Here is an 18,841-nt window from a genome sequence, read left to right on the forward strand (position 1 = left end):
ATTTTAAAAATCAAGGAGTTGATGTGACACTAAAAATGTAGTAACAGAGAAATGTGTTTCATTTTAGAACAAAATACTATCAATGGTTTATAACAACTACATATACAAACATAAATTAGTAATGCTAAAATGATGTAAAATGCCAAATCTCAAAGTGATCCAGCAGGCTGAAGGAGCACCAATCATCACCAAGGCAGAACTGCCACATGTTCTGCCAAAGAAAACAAACTAGCACGAGGTAATAAAAATAAGAAAATAAATAAGCTATGGGGGAAAAGGAGCCCAAGATGCCTGGAATTTTAGAGTAAATGATTTATTTGGTTCTACTGACATGTTTTTTCTGTTTTCTTCCCCTAAGAAAGACAGTGGATATGTGAGGCATCTAAGAATATTTCCCAGTTATATTGTAGTTTTTCAGTAATGATACTATATATTGCAGAAATAATGATCAATACTCGTCACTTTAATCACTTAATGTACTATTAAATTGATTTGTTTTAACAGCAATAGTATACTTTCATTCTTTTTCTTTTCTAAAAACTCCAAGTCAAGAGCATTCAAAGGAACCATCTCTTAAGAAATGTCTATTTAATTCCTAAAAATTTTCTCTTCTTAAAAAAAAGAAATGACAATAATATAAAGTTATAATATACCAGGAGTCTTGAAAAGAATATTAGATAATCCAATTATAGCAATTTAAATTAGAATACTTCAGGGAATATATCTAAGGGCTCAAAATGTAGTTTATGATTTCTTGTGAACTTAATTTGACTGAGAGGTGCTTATGTCTAAGTCTAAAACATGAGATCGTGATGTTTGAAAATTTTAAAGAAAATTCACAACCTATACAATAATCCTAAAGAAAAACTATAGATTAAAATCAGCAGGGTGTTTATATGTACATATGTATAAACAAATATTTTCAGGGGAAAAAAGGAATTATATTAGTATTTACAGACTCAAATCACTTTTAAAATGAAGATTAGAAAGAGAGTTAGTAGCTAGGTATGGAACCAGAGGTTGTGAGGGGAACCTAAAAGTAGTAAATACTAAAACTCTTTGCAATGTAAAGAAATGCAAAAGACTCTTATACTACAAATCTTTAATTTTACAAAACCAAAAAGCAATCCAACTATTGCCCATTTATGATGATAAAAATTGAAACAAAAACTCTGAACCCATTTTATAAAAATTCTATTATAACATTCTTAAATCCAGTTCATATTGTTCCACTGAGTTAAGTCAGATTTAAACTCAAGGAGGACACAGAATTAGACAGAAGTTTGCCTTTCCTGAAGGGACGATCACAATTTCAGCACAAGAGGATGAGATGAACAGCCCCTTAGCAACTTGTGTACTTTATTAACTTCAATAGAAAGTCCAAATAGTTCCCTTTTTTAAACTTCTGGAACACTACCCAGATATTTAAAATGTTAATATTTAGGTTTTACAATAAAGGACATCATACTCTGAAAACAGGCCTGCTTTAAATATAGTTTGATAATTCTAGGGGTACTTACTGCAAGAAGATTTCTTTAGCAAATACTGGTTTCTTGTATTTAAAAAATCAGCAAGGCGGAATTTTAAAAATCTAATTTACAACACAGTGTAAACTGCAGACAACAGCTGCCACACACATTGTGACCAGCACAGGTACAGAGTTTTTCCAGGTGTTTTATAAGACTTTATATCTTCCCTTATTTGTTGGTTGGTATGAGTTTTGCTATAATAGAAATAAAAGATACATGGTGAGAAAACGTCCAAGAAAAAAGAAGCATACATTAAGGAAATTTCCTTTACAAACTACCAGGTATTTAAAATAGAAATGTTACTATTATATTACACAGAGGCAGAAAGGACTGCTCAACCAACGAGTCAATTCTGAGTTCACGCAACGACTCCTGGACGACGTTTTGAACTAAGAGTGGTGGCGTTGGGTTCTTTTTCTACCACTCCTTGATGGAACAGCCTTAAGCACTTGATTTAAAGGTTATTTTTCTTCTTCCCTCTTGTTTTGTATACTTCTATTCTTTAAACTTTTTATCCTCCCCCAAAGAATGTTCTATATAGAGAATTTAAGAAAAGGCCTCAAAAACACATTCTTAGAGAAAGGATAACATTTCCTTCCCAAAGGGTCCTCATCCCAATATACAAACTGTACAGAGAGTTTATAAGCTTCAACCAACACTAAAGACACAGGGATGTTCTGCCCCCTTTGGAAAGCTGGTCCATGAAAGGTGCCTTTCCAAAATAAAATGAAGTCCTTATCTAAGTGTAAAAACACTGACAACACCTGTACTGGCAAAAAAAATGTAGAGAAACTAAAATTTTCACACAGTGCTGGAGGGGGTGTAAATTAGCATAACCACTTTGGAAAATTATTCTGTAATACCAACTTAAAGCTAAACTGCACATACCCTATAACTAGCAATTCTACTTCAAGGTTTTATAACCAAGAGAAAAGTATCCTGGTGTGTATCAGAGAGACATGGAATAAAATATTTATAGAAGCATTATTCATAAAAACTAAAAACTAAAATAACCCCAAATCCAATATACAAATAACTGTATGTTCACACAATTAAATACTATATGGCCACGAAAAAGGAGTCACTACGATTTCATGGAATAAGGACTGGTTTCCTAAAAGTAATGTAGAGTGAAAGAAATTAGATACTAAAGAGTACAAAGCATTTAATTCCACTTTACATGGAATTCAAAAATAGGCAAAACTAATCTATGATGTTAAAAGTGATTGTTGCCCTGGCTGGTATAGCTCAGTGGACTGAGCACAGGCTGCAAATTGAAGGGTCGCTGGTTTGATTCCTACTCAGGGCACATGCCTGGGTTGTGGGCCAGGTCCCCAGTGGGGGCCACACGAGAGGTAACCATACATTGATATTTCCCTCTCTTTCTCCCTCCCTTCCCCCCTCTCTAAAAATAAATAAAAAAAATCTTTAAAAAAAGTGAGAACACTGTTACCTATGGGGGAGGTGAACAGTGAAGAGGGGCCTGAGGAGGGATTCTGGGACACAAGTAGATATTCTACATATTTTGGTATGGATAGTGACCACAACAGTGTGCTTATTACTTTGTGAAAATTCATCAAGTTATGTTTATGATTTGCATACCTTTCTCTATGTTATAGTCTAATAAAACATTAAGCGTAGCTCAGTGGATTGAGAGCGGGCTGCAAACCAAAGTGTCGCAGGTTCGATTCCCAGTCAGGGTACATGCCTGGGTTGCAGGCCATGGCCCCCAGCAACCGCACACTGATGTTTCTCTCTCTCTTTCTCCCTCCCTTCCCTCTCTAAAAATAAATAAAAGCTTTAAAAAAACCACATTTATTAAAACAACAAAATAAGTCCTTGAGGTTTTCACTCACCAGCCGGATCAGCTCTTCTTTAATGAGCCTGGTGATCTCTGCCTTCGCTTTCTGCACAGCCAGTTCATTGGCACCTGGTAATCAAGTGGAAGCATTATTTGTTATCACTAGAATCACACCGGGTATTCATCCATGTCATGGAGAGCCACCAGGGATACTATAGATGACTTTCAGGACATTGTGCTGCCTTCCAAGATAGCCTTTCATTAGCCGGAACAGCATTTACATTATATAATGGCTGCTTATCGTTCTCACCCCTTCTAGAGCTTCAAATGAAACCAATGAGGTCACAATCACACGCAGTCTTAAGAATTCTTGGTATGTTGGTTAGGGAGAGTGAAGAAAAGATGATTAGTAATTTGTCCAAGAAAATAAGAAAAGTTAAAGGGAAATATAACTTTTTTGGTTCATTTATTTAACAACTATTTATTGGACATTTTCACAACATTATATTCTTTAAAGTCAACAAATGTTTCCAAATGTGTCATCTGAGCAAAGTCTTAAAAATGAATAGAGAACTCACTAAGTTAAAGGAGAAGAGATGGCATGGAGAATACTTTGCAAAGAGAAGCACATGTGCAATGGCATGGATGAGGAAAGGCATGCTTAAATACTGCAGGTAAGTGAAGTATATCATGGCTGGAACAGAGTGGGAAAGGATGTGGCAAGGTAGCCGAGAGGCTGAGGCAAGCTGGAGACATTCATTCACACAGTTACTAATTCAAGAAACATTAAGTATCCATCACGTATGACATGTTGTGAGAGAGTCATTATACAAAGAACTCTGCTCATTAGCCTTATAGACCACTAGAAAAACAACCTTGTAAAGGTATTACAACCGGACGAGTAGCTAGGAAGTAGTCTGCTAGAATAACTTTTAAGTATCACTTCTTCCAAGCAGCTTTCCTCAACTTCCACTGTTAGGTGTTTTCTCCTCAGTGCTCTCACAGGATTGTGTTCATACCACCATGAAAGTACATCTTTTTTTGGTTGAATGGACAAAATGTTTTTTTCTGACTAGATGTGAATAGTAAAGAAGAGCTACAAAGTAACACGCTGAAAGTTGAGCAGAAAGTAAAATAAGAATAAAGAAGATACTAAATCCAAGAGAAAGAACAGGTGTTATCAGCAGTAATGGTGGACAAAATTCAATTCTGAGATCACTGTAGCTGAGGTGCTCCTGGGACATCAGCTGGAAAAGTCAGCGATGCCAATGGAAATACGGACCAGTGGTTCAGGAGAGCTGGAGATCAGGGAACCATCAAGGGGACATGTGAAAGGATCTGGGGCCCAGGACAACGACACGAAGGAGGTACGTCTAGATGGACAGCACAACATACACTAAGAGGAAAAGACCTGGACCAAAGAAGTAGTCTAGGGATTAAGAACTGGGAGTGGCATGTCGAAGAATAAAAGGGGCCCTGATGGGAATGGCTCAGTTGGTAAGGCATCCTGCAAAGCAAAGGGTCACCATCTGATTCCCGATCAGGGCACGTGCCTGAGTTGCAGGTTCAGTCCCAGGTCAGGGTGGTGTACAAGAGGCAACCTATCAGTACTATCAGTATTTCTTTCTCATATCAATGTTTCTTTCCCTCTCTTTCTCCCTCCCTTCCCTCTCTCTGAAAATAAGTAAATAAAATATTTTTTAAAAAGAATAAAAGGAAAACTGGGCTTGCAATGCAGTGAACTGTTATTTTAATTATTCTATATAAGAAAAAATAAGGAAAATAATTCACAAGAAATGGGAAAATTTTCCAACTTACTACATGTGAATAACCTTGTTGACCCCAAAGAGAAGGAAGGAGGGGGGAGGGGAGAATGGGGAAGAAGAGGAGGAAGAAGAGGAGGGAGAGGAGGAAGAGGGAGAAGAAACGATTTAACAACAGGAAGGAAAGGGCCATGAGTACAGCTGCGAAGTCACAGCAACGTATCTAAGTCCTCCAAGCTCTGCCAGCAACCAACCACACCATTTTAAAGCTGTGGGCACTGGGAGGGAAGAGAGGGAGATGAGAGTGAAGACAAGGGTAGAATCAAGAGCCAAGCCAGACTGAAGATTACACCCAAAAAGAAATCAAGAGGAAAATATGCTGTTTGGCACGAGTTGGTGTGAAGCTTGCTGATATTCTGTGCTATTTTAAAAAGAAGGAAAGTGACTCTCAGCTAGGCTCAAATGGAAGAATGACTTTTCTATTTTAGTTAAAGCCTGACCATTTGGACCAGTTTAAATTTTTGACTTACATAGCTTCTTTAGGTAATAGGTTACATATGTTTATAAGCTGCCATGAAAAAGAGGCATTTCCTTTCATTGGTCCTAAAACAACTCTGGCTGCTTTTAAGGGATTCTCCACTAATAAAAAGAGGGTCACAAAACAGGCTATAAATTATACAGGGTGGCTAGGCATGTAAGTCCTTCCTGTTCTCCTTCCCGCTGCCTGGTGGGAGGCCTGGAGCTGCCGAGCCTACAGAGCCTCTAAGGAGCCAGGCGGTGGGGTCCCTCCAATTACAGAACGAGAAACAGATGACACCAGGCTCCTTCCAACACCTGTTTTCACCCTATTAGTGTTCGGCTGATTTGGTTGGAGTTTCAAAATCTAAAAGATCCTTTAAATTCTAATCATCTACGAAAATCTGCACAGATTTAGATCATTTTAATTACCAATTCCCAGCTCCTATGCAGCATCTATGTCTGTAGAATTTTCAAGATTCATTTTTGACAAGGTTATCTTTATCCTGGGGAGGAGGTGCTTGGATTATAATAATTAGACATTATTTCCTGAGTTGACAGCGAAGAGAAGTGACCAGAACCACTCTAACTGGATGGAAAGGTCAACAGAAGCTGTGGGCTTCTCATATCATTTCACTTGGTAGTGTAGGAGGTGTGTTCTGATAAAGTTATATGTAAACTGAACTTTGATACATTAACTATACTACATTAAACAAGCATAATTACCTTTAAATTAACAAATTACATAGAGGACCCTTTTTCAGAGCACTCATATTTCTGACTGACCTCTTAATAAGGCAGGAATTTAAAATATTGGTTTTGCTTAAATACCCATAATACTCAAGCAGAGGCCAAAGGCTGACTCCCTGTACACCAACGATTTTGTCATCAGATTCCACTGCATGACACTCTGTTTCCACCCTGCATGGGGCCTAGTGAACAGAGCGGTAAGGGCAACCTGTCCAGTTCCAAATGCAGAAACATATCAGTGTAATTTTCTCTCTTTGAAAATCTGGGTGCCGGCAATCCCCCTATATTACTACACAATAAAAAAGTGTCACATGATTTAGAAACACACTGAGTGACTAGGAGACCAAAAGTCTTTCCGGATACACAAAAGGGTACCATTTAAAAACATGACTTGAGTCCTGGCTGGTGTGGCTCAGTGGATTGTGCACCGGCCTGAGAAACAAAGGGTCACAGATTCAATTCCTGGATCAGGGCACATGCCTGGGTTGCAGGCCAGGTCCCCAGTAGGGGGTGCGTGAGAGGCAACCACACACTGATGTTTCCCTCTCTCTTTCTCCCTCTCTAAAAAGAAATAAAATCTAAAAAGAGAGAGAGAGAGAGAGAGAGAGAGAGAGAGAGAGAGAGAGAGAGAGACTTGAAATAGATATGAGTCAGTTTATCAAAGTCACAATCATAAACAATATTAAATATGCTGATTTCCCATTCCACTTCCTTTGTATACCATTTAAAAACCTGTATGAATCTTATTACGCAGTAATGGTAGAATGGCAAAAACATGGAAAACATAATGGCTGCGTTTGAGTTTTACCTTGGCCACAATTCATCATTATTAATTTTAAAAAGTACAACAGTGAGAATGACACTGGTGAAAACGGCAGAACAGCCAACTCCAAAAGCCTGCTCCTCCACAAAAGCAGCAAATAAGCTTGCACCGACTATTAAAATAAACCTTATCAGAACTCTGGAAACTAATCACAAGTTTACAACAAGCAGGCAAGGACTTACTTAAAACAACAACAACAGATGAACCTTAGTAACCACTTTTCAGTGTTTAACTTACTCTGGCCCCATCAGGCAAGTCTGGCCAGGAAACCGTTTCTATTTAGAGGTAAACTGGATGAACACTGCACACGTCTTTATGCTAAGAAGCCACATAGAAACAATTTGAGATCACTAACTAAAAGCACAGTGACTAACTAGGCACAGTTTGTTACTAGGCAAAAACCAAACCTAATTTGGTTTTTGTTAAATTCTCTTTGTTTTTGGCCAGAAAAGAATCAAACCCTAAAAATAATTCCTAATATATAATTGAGTCATTTTAGTTAGTATTTCTTTCCTTTAATTTCATTTACTTTAGGTAAAGTAAGAAACTTTACCTAAAGTTATGGTCTTCACAAAAAACAAATGAATCCCAAAATACAGTAAGGAAACAATTAACTAATGGCACATCTTTTTAACAATATACTTTCAATGGATCTAAATCAACTTCCATCGATCTTTCTAACAAAATTTAGAGCCGAGCTAACCAATATAGTTGCCACCAGTCATGGGGCTATTTACATTTAATTTTATGAAAACTAAATGACATTCAAAACTTCTCAGTCACATGGCCGTATTTCAAGTGCTCCGCAGCCATCACAGTGAATTCCTTTGGACAGTGCTACTGTAGAGAGATCATATGGATATGCCTGTCAAATAGTATTTTGTGTCCTGAAAACGAGTGCCTACAGGCCTTAATCAAACGTGTTATTTGGAAAACCTACTCACCGTGTGCTGGGCACTGGGAATACAGAAGATAACAGTCACTGCACTCTGGGCAGGCAGACACAACAAGCGTGAACACACTCTAATTTCCATGTGGTAAGCACAGTGAGGGAACACAAAGCAGGTGAAGAGTCACACACAGAGTGTGAGGGGCACCCAAGCCAAGGCCTCCTTGTCAGAACTGACGTGTATGACTCAGAAGCACCGGCCTGGTGTCTGAGACCATTTAGGCAGTAGGTCTGCAGACCCCAGGCTCACAGGACCCCACTGTTCCAACGACAGTACCCAACAAGAGGTAGTCCATTAGAAAGATAAAATGGACCTAGCCGGGCCACTTGAAGTTTTTGAGAAAAATGTGCAGATTAAGTAGAAATGAAGGGAGGCAGGTTAATCTACTAGCGGAAGAATAACACATTAGGAAAATAAATCAAAATGAAAAGTATCTTTTAAATTTATACTTGAATACATGAAATAAAGGTTAAAAAGCAAACCAGATCACTCTTAGTTAATGCATTATTTATATCCTTTCAGTTATGGTATTAATTGTCCTCTTGTTAGATTTTTAAAGGTCTGCACAAACTTTTATGGGTATAATTTCAGAGGCAATATTTGCTTAAACATTCATTAAGTGGACTATTAATATAGTTGATTTACTTTCTAACCTAAACTTTGGCCAGAATGTTCAACTTAATACAAGTATAAACAGATTAATCCTTAAAAGAAAAGTCCTTCTCATTTAGTTATTTTCAAATTTGACTTAATTATCAAGACTGAAAGAGTCCCAAACACAGATCTTTCACCTTTGTTATGTGTACTAAACTTCTAAATAAAATATGAAACTTCTAAAATATTACTCCCTATTTTTTTAGAACTGATTTCACATTCTCTCTATTACATCTAGGTCAACCTTGAAACAGAATCAATAGTACATACTTTCAATTGCCAAGTAAATTTTCCGCTCTCCTTCCTTGGGTTCCTTGCCAGGTGGGAAATATGTTCCTCTGATTGTAATTGCAGCTTCAGAATATTCACTGATTCTCTGCAGAGCTTCCTTAGAGGTAACTTTCCACCTAGCAGTCTATAAAAGACAGGGTGGGGAGAAAAATCACTTCGTAACAGGATTTAAAAACTGAGTGTACTGACAAAAACTGGGCTGTCTAAATCATAATATGGTCAATGTTACCATTATAATTAACACCTTTATCATAAACTAACTTATACCCTAATGTCCCTAGCCCTGGCTGGTGTGGCTCAGTGGCTTGAGCACTGACCAAGAGCTAAAAGGTCGCCAGTTTGGTTCCCAGTCAGAGCATTTGCCTGGGTTTCAGGCCAGGTCCCCAGTTGGGGGCGTGCAGGAGGCAACCAATCAGTGTGTCTCTTCCACATTGCTGTTTCTCTCCTTATCTTTCTCCCTTCCCTTCTCTCTAATTAGTAAATAAATAAAATCTTAAAAAAAAAAAAATCCTAATGTACCCAGAACATAGTCATAAAAATGGAATTTATACTGCTGTCTTCCCCATCTAAATAAAAAAAGTAAAGTAGCTATTTAAATGTTCATGGCACTTTGTAAAATATGATTTTCTAACCACTATGCTATAAACCTGAAACTAATACAATACAAATATTGACTATAAACTGTCATTTTTTCAATAAAAATAAATAAAATAAAATGTTCATGGGTTTTAAAGAAGGGACTTTCACTCCTTTGAAGCAAAATTTTCTACTCTACAATTTTTAAACTTGTTACTTGCCTGTGGGAAGTCATTGATCTCTAATTCTTCCTCATATCTCTTAAAAGATTCATTCTGTCCACCATCCTGTCTCTCCTCTTCCTGTTTCTCCAAAGGCACATAATTGAGCTTGGCATTGATCTTCTCAGCAAGTTGCTCTGCAATGGTTTTTGCAGACACAGTGGGAGCCAGGATGGTGCCACCTCTGAGAATTGCATTGGTGGCCTGTTGCATCACATCCTGCAATTAGAGGAGTCCTACAGTCAAATCTCAAATGAGGGCAGAGACAAGATCAGGGACCCCACCAGTTACTCTCTGGAAAGCCATGAACTAAAAGCATCTTTTTAATGCAGAGTCCTCCTGTATGTGCAGTTTAGTAGTACACACTTGCAAGTGACAGTCTGACATACCTCCTTTACTTTGATGAGAAAACTACAGAACACTCAACTCTTCTGTTAAATAAAGTTCTACTGGATCATAGATAAATTAAGCAACACTTGCTATTTAACACAGTATATTTCTAAAATCATTTACATGCTTTGGGGCTCCCAAGAATTTTCTCTAAAATAGATTGTCCGCTACCACCACTAAGTTCCTTCTCTCCCCACAGCCCAACCCAACACTTAGTAAATTACAGTAAATGACTTATTCAGGACCTTCTTGGTTTTTAATTTGAACTTAATTTTGCTATACGCCTAACATGTTCAGAACTCTCCTGTGGGTAATACATGAATCATACCTCAAGATTTCCCAACAACGGTGAAAAGCTACAGCTATTTGATTTCTCCAGTAGAGTCATTAACAGTAATAATCCCAGAAAATTTAGGTCCTACCACCCCTGTTCTCAGGGGAGGCATGGGCTTGGGTACAGTAAACACTTCACGATAAGTCAATGGCTAAACAAAACAGATGCACAGACCAGAGGAAGCAAGCCTGCTTGTGGCTGCCTCATTCGGTCAGTGCACTAGCCTCCGGCTTGGTCATCTCAGCTTAGCTGCTACAGACTTCAACCTATACAGCCTGCTAGACAGAGGGCCCCGCAGGTCCCCAGACCCGAAAATCTTCAAAGTACTGTTAAAATTAACATAATATTCTTTGGGAACACTGTGAAAATCTACCTTTAGTTAAAAATTTAAAAAGCTCCAAAGAGAAAGATAACATAAAATATTTAACACATTTTCTACTGTTTAAATCCATGTTAGTTAAGTCGTGTAACTGACTTGGTGTTTGCACTTCTGAGGAATTGCTTGTGTGCCCCGAAACCACCCAATAAAAACAGATCGAGAGAAAAAGAGTGATTTCTTTAGATTCTGTTAAGAGCGATCAGAATCGCACTTTAAAAACTCTCCATGGCTAACATACTCAACAATCAGGTTTTCAGAATAGGAATTAAGACCTTAGTTAACCAACTGGAGAAATCACTCAAATGCAATAATCAAAGAATTCTGTATTCAGAATGTTAAACTTTCATTCACTCATTGTCTAGTGGACTTGTTCACTTGTGCTGACCTTAATTCCTAAAAAGCATTTAAAATCAAAGAGCTTATGGAAAGTATTGACTAAATCTCAGAACAAAATACTTAATACCTGAGACTCAATGCCCAAATTTTTCTGAGCATTGATTCTAAGAGCCAATCTCTTGGCAATTTCTAATTTCTCAGCATTTCCTGCAGTTGGAGCAGGAACACTAGATGTTCCAGGAGCAGCCATATCCTTCACTCTCTTCTTTGAATTAAACATGCTTTCGATTTGCTCGTCAATCTAGAAACAAAAAGAAGTTAATAGAAATGAGATTAAAAATACCAATTTATGTATACCTACAGCAAATAATAAAAAGTATTTCTACCAAAAGTCTGGTTATATTTATGTTAATTCAATCACACAGATCAACAGGAAAATACACCAGCTATTGATTAAGAGTAACAGGTTTCATTTAAAAAATCCATTGTCTATGGTGAAAAAAAAACAGAAAATAGATATAACGCTGCATGAACCATTTATGCAGACTTCTAAGTGGTCCAGAAAATACATCCCAGTTCAGCAAACAAGCAATGTGTGTTGTCAAAACAGAGCAGCCAATATGATGCATCTAAGATGCTCCACAGCTCGGGCCTTGAAGCCAAATTACACTGCAATGAAAGAAGGGCAATAACTTGAGGCCAAGGATAATTAAAAAGTCAATGACTTTCAAGGGGATTGGTACATGTTCCTATGACGAGGCTCCCAAAACTATTCCCAACTCCTAAAATGCAACTAGATTTGCCTTAAAACTTGGGTAACAGAATTATAAAAGAACGTTTTACTGCTTGATTCATTTGAACCAAGAAAGATAGAAAATGAGAGTTGATTTCCCCATCAAAGCAGAAGCAATGCAGAAAGCCTCCGCTCTCCAGGGATCACACGATTCCTACAGCGACTGAGCAATCCTCGGGCTTGCCACATCTACCAGGTAAACTGTTCACATGTCCTTTTAAAGACACCTTTCACCAACGATGATGACAGGCACTGCCAACCACAGAGACGTAAACCCCTTTATATACTCAGATTAGGGTAATAAAGCTTTATCTCCTAGATCACAAGTCAGAGGATATTTTGTTCAAGGTTTAAAATTAACTAAATTTAGAAAGCCCTTTCACTGAAATAGCTTCTTTTTAAAAATATTTGTTATCTGCCCTGGTTGGTGTAGCTCAGTGGATTGAGTGTGTGGTCCAGCCAACCAAAGGGTCGCCAGTTCGATTCCCAGTAGGGGCACATGTCTGGGTTGCAGGCCAGGCCTTGTATGGAGCACGCAACAGGCAACGACACATTGATGTTTCTTCCCCCTCTTTCTCCTTCCCTTCCCCTCTCTTTAAAAATAAATAAAAATATTTTTAAACATTTGTTACCTAATAAGGGATTTTAGTTATCAACTACTTTCAAACTTACCATTTAACTGAGTAAAACAGCATATATAGCATTAAATACAAAACAAATGCATAAAAGCAGGAATGGGGAATGCATATGCTGTTAGCTGGTTGGGTTAACTTTACTTTGGACTTTATTCACTTCAGTATTATTTTAATTTTTTTAACAACAGTATATATCATTTTAATAATCAGAGAAATAAACATATTGCATTTTGAGATTTTAAAAAATGTTCAAAGTGACAAAAAAATGAGGTGTAAAATCAAGGCCACAAATTCTTTAACGCTCTTCCCTTCAAGAGGTGGAGCCTGTCCTGGAGTGTGGGCTGGACTGTGACTTGCTTCTAATGGATAGAATGAAGTAGCAGTGCTGGTGTGTGACTTCAGAGACTAGTCATAAAATGCACTCAGTATCCCTCTTTGCTCTCTCGAAGGTTCACTGCTCTGGGGGGAGGCAGGCGGAGGGGGGCACAGTAAAAAACGGAAGCATTCTGCCGACATCAAAGTGAGTGAACCATCTTGGAAGAAGATGGTCCCACATCACTGTAGCTGGGACAGCAGCCGATTGCCACCTACGCGACTCCCGGCCAGAACTACCTGGCTAAACTGCTCCTGACTCGCTGACCCTCAGAAACTGAGACAATAAATGTTTATTGTTTTAGCCAACTAAGTTTTGGACTGACCATTGCAGATGACTAAAACACTGACTTAACTGAACTTCAGTCAGTCTGCCACACTAGAAAGAATGGCCTGGCGTTCATGGGAGACCAGGGTTTCGGTCCTGGCTGCACCAAACAGTCAGCGCAGTCGTGGACTAAATACTTTTCTGGGCCTCAATTTCCTCAAATGGCAAGAACAGACTGAATTTCTGATTTCCAAAAGTATGTTCTAAGCTGAGGTTTAACAGAGTATGTCAAAAAAATGTTGTATGATCAAAAGATCAAGTATGTTGAAAAATTTCTGGGTTAACCAAAGTTAAATAAGCTTCTTTAAGGACATTTCACATCCTTTGATATGCTGATGCCACTACTAGTGGTATATTCGAGGCAGATTTTCCAAAATTCTTCCATGATAAAAACATCTTCTTAGATACCCTTTCACTCCTTTTATGAGTGAAACATAACAGTCTGACAAACTTGAAAAAAAAAAATCTTCTACAGCTCAAGCTCCTGGGGAGTCAGGATTCCAAAGAAAATTCTCTGAAACCTTCAACCTGCTAAGTCCTCAATATCCCTCTTCGCTGATAACAAATAATTCCACAAGCTAAGAACATGGACTTGAAAGTAGAATGCAGTGAGTACAGGTCCCGACTCATTACCATAACAGCTATAAATCCGAAAAGGTTATTATTTTGTTCAAGCCTCAGCCCCCTCAATGATAAAATGGGACTACTCGAGTATCTACCTCTCGTAAGGAAGTAAATAAAATAATCCGTGGCACAGTGCATGGCATTTAGTAGCACTCAGTAAATGTTGACTATTATTATTAATAAGGATGTTCAATAACAATTTAAAAAGATAAACATTAGCACCAATGCTACTAATGGTAATGGGGAGGCAGGTGCTCTGACACACCACCACAGCGTGTGCAAACTGGTCCACTCACCTTGCTGGAGGATAATCTGACAATGTTTTAAGACCAAATTAGAAATACCTTTTGGACTAGTAGTTCCTTTTATACACTCATCCTCAAGACTGAATGTGATGAATGTGCAAATTTAAATGTACAAGGATGAAACAATGAGGTATAGTTTAGAAAGTACAGTAGATTCCAAATAATAAATACATAGAAACAGCCTATATATTAAAAAATAGGGGTTTGATTCATTAAATGGGAGAACATCCATAGAATAGAATATTATGTAGTCATCAAGAATAGCGTAAGAGTGAATGTGCTACAAAGGGGAGATTTCAACATAAGGCTGTTATGTAAAATAGGTCATAAAGCAGTATGACCTCATTTTTATGAAAATACAAGCACACGAATGTATATGCTCACATAAGAAAAGGCTGGGAAGAGTACAAACCAAGGTTCCCAGTAATTGGCTATCTCAATAAGCACATCATAAGACTGCCAGCGTGAGAGGAACAACTGTTTCAAAAGGCAAAGACAAGGTTTAGCACAACACTTACATCGACTGCAGCGTCCTCATCATCCGAATCTTGCAGACCCAGAGCTGCTTTCTGTAACTTCTTCCTCTCATTAGCCAAAGCTTGTTCTGTTTCATCAAACTTGAATCCCTTCCCAGAGAACCCACTACTCTTTTTAATTATTTTCCCTTCCTTTCAAGAAAAAACAAAACAAAAAAAAAAGTTAATGTCATAGTAAAAAAATTTAGTGTCCGGGAATTTACAGTAATTAAATATCCTTCAGGGAGTAGTATGCCAATTTAACAAAAACACTTCATCTAGCATGTGAGAAAAAATAAGATCCTTAGGTAAACTACTCAAAATACTGAGTTGAAGCAAAAAGATTTTGTTTTCACTTTTTTCCTTTTTTAAAAAGATAAATGAAAATAATTCTTTCAAGATTTACGAGTGTTAAATATGCAATATTTAGGACACAATAATGATTTGCATTAAAATGGGAGTTCAAAAACTTACAGCTTTCTGCTGGTCTTTGAAATCACTCCAAAGCTTCTCTAGGTCGGGAGGCACCGCAGTCCCTGACAATTCAAGAGCTTTAATGATGTCACCAGCATAACGAGCCTGATCTTCTGTGATAAAAGTATACGCGTAACCCTAACGGACAGGGACAGTGAAACTATTAGACACCAGCGAGGTGAATCCTACTTAGATCACAGATAAATCTAAATCACCCAATAAATCTTTTTAAGATTGACTCCTTACTAAAGAATTTTAAAAACCATAAAAAGTCCTACTAAATTCTTTAATGTTTGAAAGTGGAATATCTAAGTTTAATATTTAAAAATGAAGTAAGCAAAACCAGAAAATCTCTAGTTTCTTATGCACAAGTAGGAATGTTATTTTACATAAATGTACAATTGCATTATAGATAATTTTCTTTAGTATGATATCTTCTTTCCCATCTTTGCTTACAGTCCCTTCCTCCACCACTGCACCACTCTACCTCAGTTACCATACCAACCTCCTAGAATGTAGATGCCCATATATTTTATAAAGTTTATTTTTAGAGAGAGGAGAAAGGAGGGACAAGAAAAGGGAAACATTGACGCAAGAGACAAACATTGATCGCGGCCTCTCATACGCACCCCAATGAGGGGCCAAATCCAAACCCGCACCCCAGGCATGTGCCCTACCCAGCATCAAACCAGCAGCCTTTTGCTTTGAGGGATGATGCCCAACCAACTGAGCTACACCTATAAGGGGCCCAAATTTTTAAAGACAAATAAAACGTACACAAGCATATGTGTGCCTTGGCTGTTGTGGCTAAGTCGACTGGAGAGTCGGCGAGCAAACCAAAGGTCACCAGTTTGATTCCCAGTCAGAGCAACATGCCTGGGTTTCGATGCCGGCCACCTCCCCAGCTGCCCTGCAATGCCCTGTGCTCTCTCCCCTTTGTGCTCTCTGGTCTGGGCTGTGCCTGAGGCTTCTCAAATAAAGTCATGTATAAAAAAACCACACACAAAAAAGAAGCATATGTGTGTGTGTGTATGGTGTATAATGGTTTTATATACAAAAGTGAGTGATTTTTTAAAATTTATTTTGTAACCATCTTGCAAAAATGAGTCAGCTACATCATCTCCTTGGGGTCCTCTAAAACCTAAGGCTTCACATGTCCCCAGCAGCTTTTGGTTCAGGCAAAAAAAGACTGGAATTAAAGTACAGGACTTACAAACCACAGATTGCCATCTTTACAAAATACTCTGTCTCTACCACCGAACTGTTATAAATTTTGAAACATGGTTTATTATTTCAGCAATATCTAGTCACCAAATTTGACCCATGGTCTGCTTCTATACTGCCCAAGAGATAAGAATGGCATTACATTTGTTTAAGTTTGTACACACCTACACACACGAGACAAAAAACATACATGGCCTCAAAAGGCTACAATTTTTTAAAAAGAATTTTTAACATTTTAATACAGTTCCTATCAGCATGTGTGGTTCATTTTAGCTCCTTCACTGCCCAACCTGGGGCAGGGACTACTTCAGCTTCTCTGCCTTCTCGTCATCTATGACAACCAAGGTATAAAGAGATCTGCTGCATAAAACTTTGAACTTCACATTATCCTCGCTTTTTCAGACCTGGCATCCTTTCGCCTGGCTTGGGAGCAAACAGTCCTTGATCTCCTTAACTTTGTGAGGCATGGCTATGAAGGGTGGAAAGCACATGGTCAGCACCTCATATGACCCCCTACTCCCCACATACTCCCCTCAAGAGTATCAAGCCCTGGCCAGATGGCTCAGCTGATTTTCCCATAAACCAATGTTATGGGCTCGATCCTCAGTCAAGGCACATACCTAAGTTGCGGGTTTGACCCCCAGGTTGGGATACATACCGAAGGCAACTGATCAATGTTTCTTTCTCTCTCCCTCCCTTCCTCTCTCTCTAAAATCAATAAACATATCTTCAGTTGACAATTTAAAAAAAAGTGTAAAAAGACACTTAAAATGCTACAGTTTTTACTATCTGGCCATTTACACAAAAAGTTTCCCAAATCCATAGAATAACTCAGGTTAAAAAAATAAATGCCATCATTACTTATTAGCTGTGTAACTTTGGGCAAGTAATTTGACCTTTATGTGCCTCAACTTTTCACATCTATTAAAAAAGATAGTATTATCAAACCTCCAAGGGAAGTTGTGAAGATGAAATGTTAAACATAAATAAAGCTCTTCTGTCGGGGCACTTAATCAGCACTCCATATACAGACCCTAGTACTATCAATGCCATTATTGCTTCCGCGTGCAGAAATGACTAGGGTGGGGATACCAACTATATCATCATCAATGTTTCCAAGAGCAGAATATTCTGCTCCTTCAAAAAGAATCAATTAGCTTCCCCCGTCCTTCCCTCTTACTTCCTTCCCTTCCTCCCTCCTTCCCTCCCTTCCTTCCTCTCTCCCTCCCTCTTTTCTTCCCTGCCTTCTCACCCTATCTCACCCACCTGCCCATAGCTCTCTTCCCTCCCCTTTCCCCCACTGGGGAAAGGTGGGGGGGATGAATTAGACCTATATACTTAACCAGAATACATGAGTAAAAAAAACAAGTGATATGTATGTATGTATGACAAGAGGGGAGATTAGTGTGGGTGTGAGTCTATTTTATGATTCCATTTTAAAAAAAAGCAATGAAATATTCTGATTTATATAAATGGATGTATATAGAAACTTTCAGGCAGGTAAAAAATCCTAAAAGGGGACACAAACAGTTAACACCATCTAACTATAGACAACAGCAAGGTATCTGGTAATTTTCAAGATATTTAGACATGTATAATATTAACAATACTTAGACAAATATATGTACATAAATGATGAACACCTCAACTAATCCTCATACTTCGATGACTGAGGATTTTCAAAATGTTCCCATAACTGATTAATTACTCCTTAAAATAATAAACATTTATACTTTAATATAATAAAAATCCATCTAAATTTTTTTTTTACTTTGTTGCCTGCTCTTCCAGTCCGTCCTGCTCTGTGCACATAATCTTCATAATGGTTGGGGCAGCTGTAATTTACAACAAGAATCAGGTGTTTCACATCTAGGCCTCGGGCAGCAACAGAAGTGGCCACAAGAAGCTTGCAGGTCCCATTCTTAAAGTCATTTATGATGCTATCTCTGTCATATTGATCAATACCTGCAAGTAAGTTATACATAAGAGTTGTAAAGTCTCATGTTCAAATTAAACTTTCCACTTTCTCTGACACCCAGAAAAAGGACTTAAACAGGAAGTAAAGGACAAATCCAACTTATAATGACCGCACATCCAACAACTATATGTAGAAAAAACACTAGAGTACTGGCAAGATCAAAGGTTACTGCTATTAACTCATTTATGAATCTTCTAAATCTGCCCCTGCTTGCCTGCTTTCGTGTCTATAAGGCTTATAGTTGCAGAAGCCCAATCTCAGATTCACTACCTTATTATCT

At 38.1% G+C, this 18,841-nt stretch overlaps 1 protein-coding gene, 1 non-coding gene and 1 pseudogene across 3 annotated transcripts in view; 1 reads left to right on the forward strand and 2 right to left on the reverse strand.

Moving 5' to 3' along the window:
* Positions 1 to 297: 297 nt before the first annotated feature.
* Positions 298 to 18,841, reverse strand: part of DDX46 (DEAD-box helicase 46) — a 52,454-nt gene continuing 33,910 nt past the window's right edge. The window contains exons 16-23 of one of the 2 annotated variants that reach the window (XM_045822535.1): positions 18,355 to 18,548; positions 15,360 to 15,497; positions 14,889 to 15,038; positions 11,441 to 11,614; positions 9,875 to 10,093; positions 9,057 to 9,201; positions 3,386 to 3,459; positions 298 to 1,723 (exon numbers count right to left, since the gene is read on the reverse strand). In XM_045822535.1, coding sequence (XP_045678491.1) covers positions 1,676 to 1,723; positions 3,386 to 3,459; positions 9,057 to 9,201; positions 9,875 to 10,093; positions 11,441 to 11,614; positions 14,889 to 15,038; positions 15,360 to 15,497; positions 18,355 to 18,548 — 1,142 coding nt within the window. In that variant the 3' untranslated portion in view covers positions 298 to 1,675. Of the gene's footprint in view, positions 1,724 to 3,385; positions 3,460 to 9,056; positions 9,202 to 9,874; positions 10,094 to 11,437; positions 11,615 to 14,888; positions 15,039 to 15,359; positions 15,498 to 18,354; positions 18,549 to 18,841 lie in introns of both variants that reach the window. The other variant, XM_045822526.1, reaches the window with a different exon arrangement.
* LOC123813310 lies at positions 13,819 to 13,892 on the forward strand. Its single transcript, XR_006784736.1, has one exon. It is a non-coding gene; the product is annotated as a small nucleolar RNA SNORD101 (small nucleolar RNA).
* LOC123808142 lies at positions 16,848 to 17,050 on the reverse strand (annotated as a pseudogene).

This window comes from Phyllostomus hastatus, unplaced genomic scaffold, assembly GCF_019186645.2.
Source record: "Phyllostomus hastatus isolate PE091 unplaced genomic scaffold, TTU_PhHast_1.1 phas_contig_150, whole genome shotgun sequence".
Lineage (NCBI taxonomy): Eukaryota > Metazoa > Chordata > Mammalia > Chiroptera > Phyllostomidae > Phyllostomus > Phyllostomus hastatus.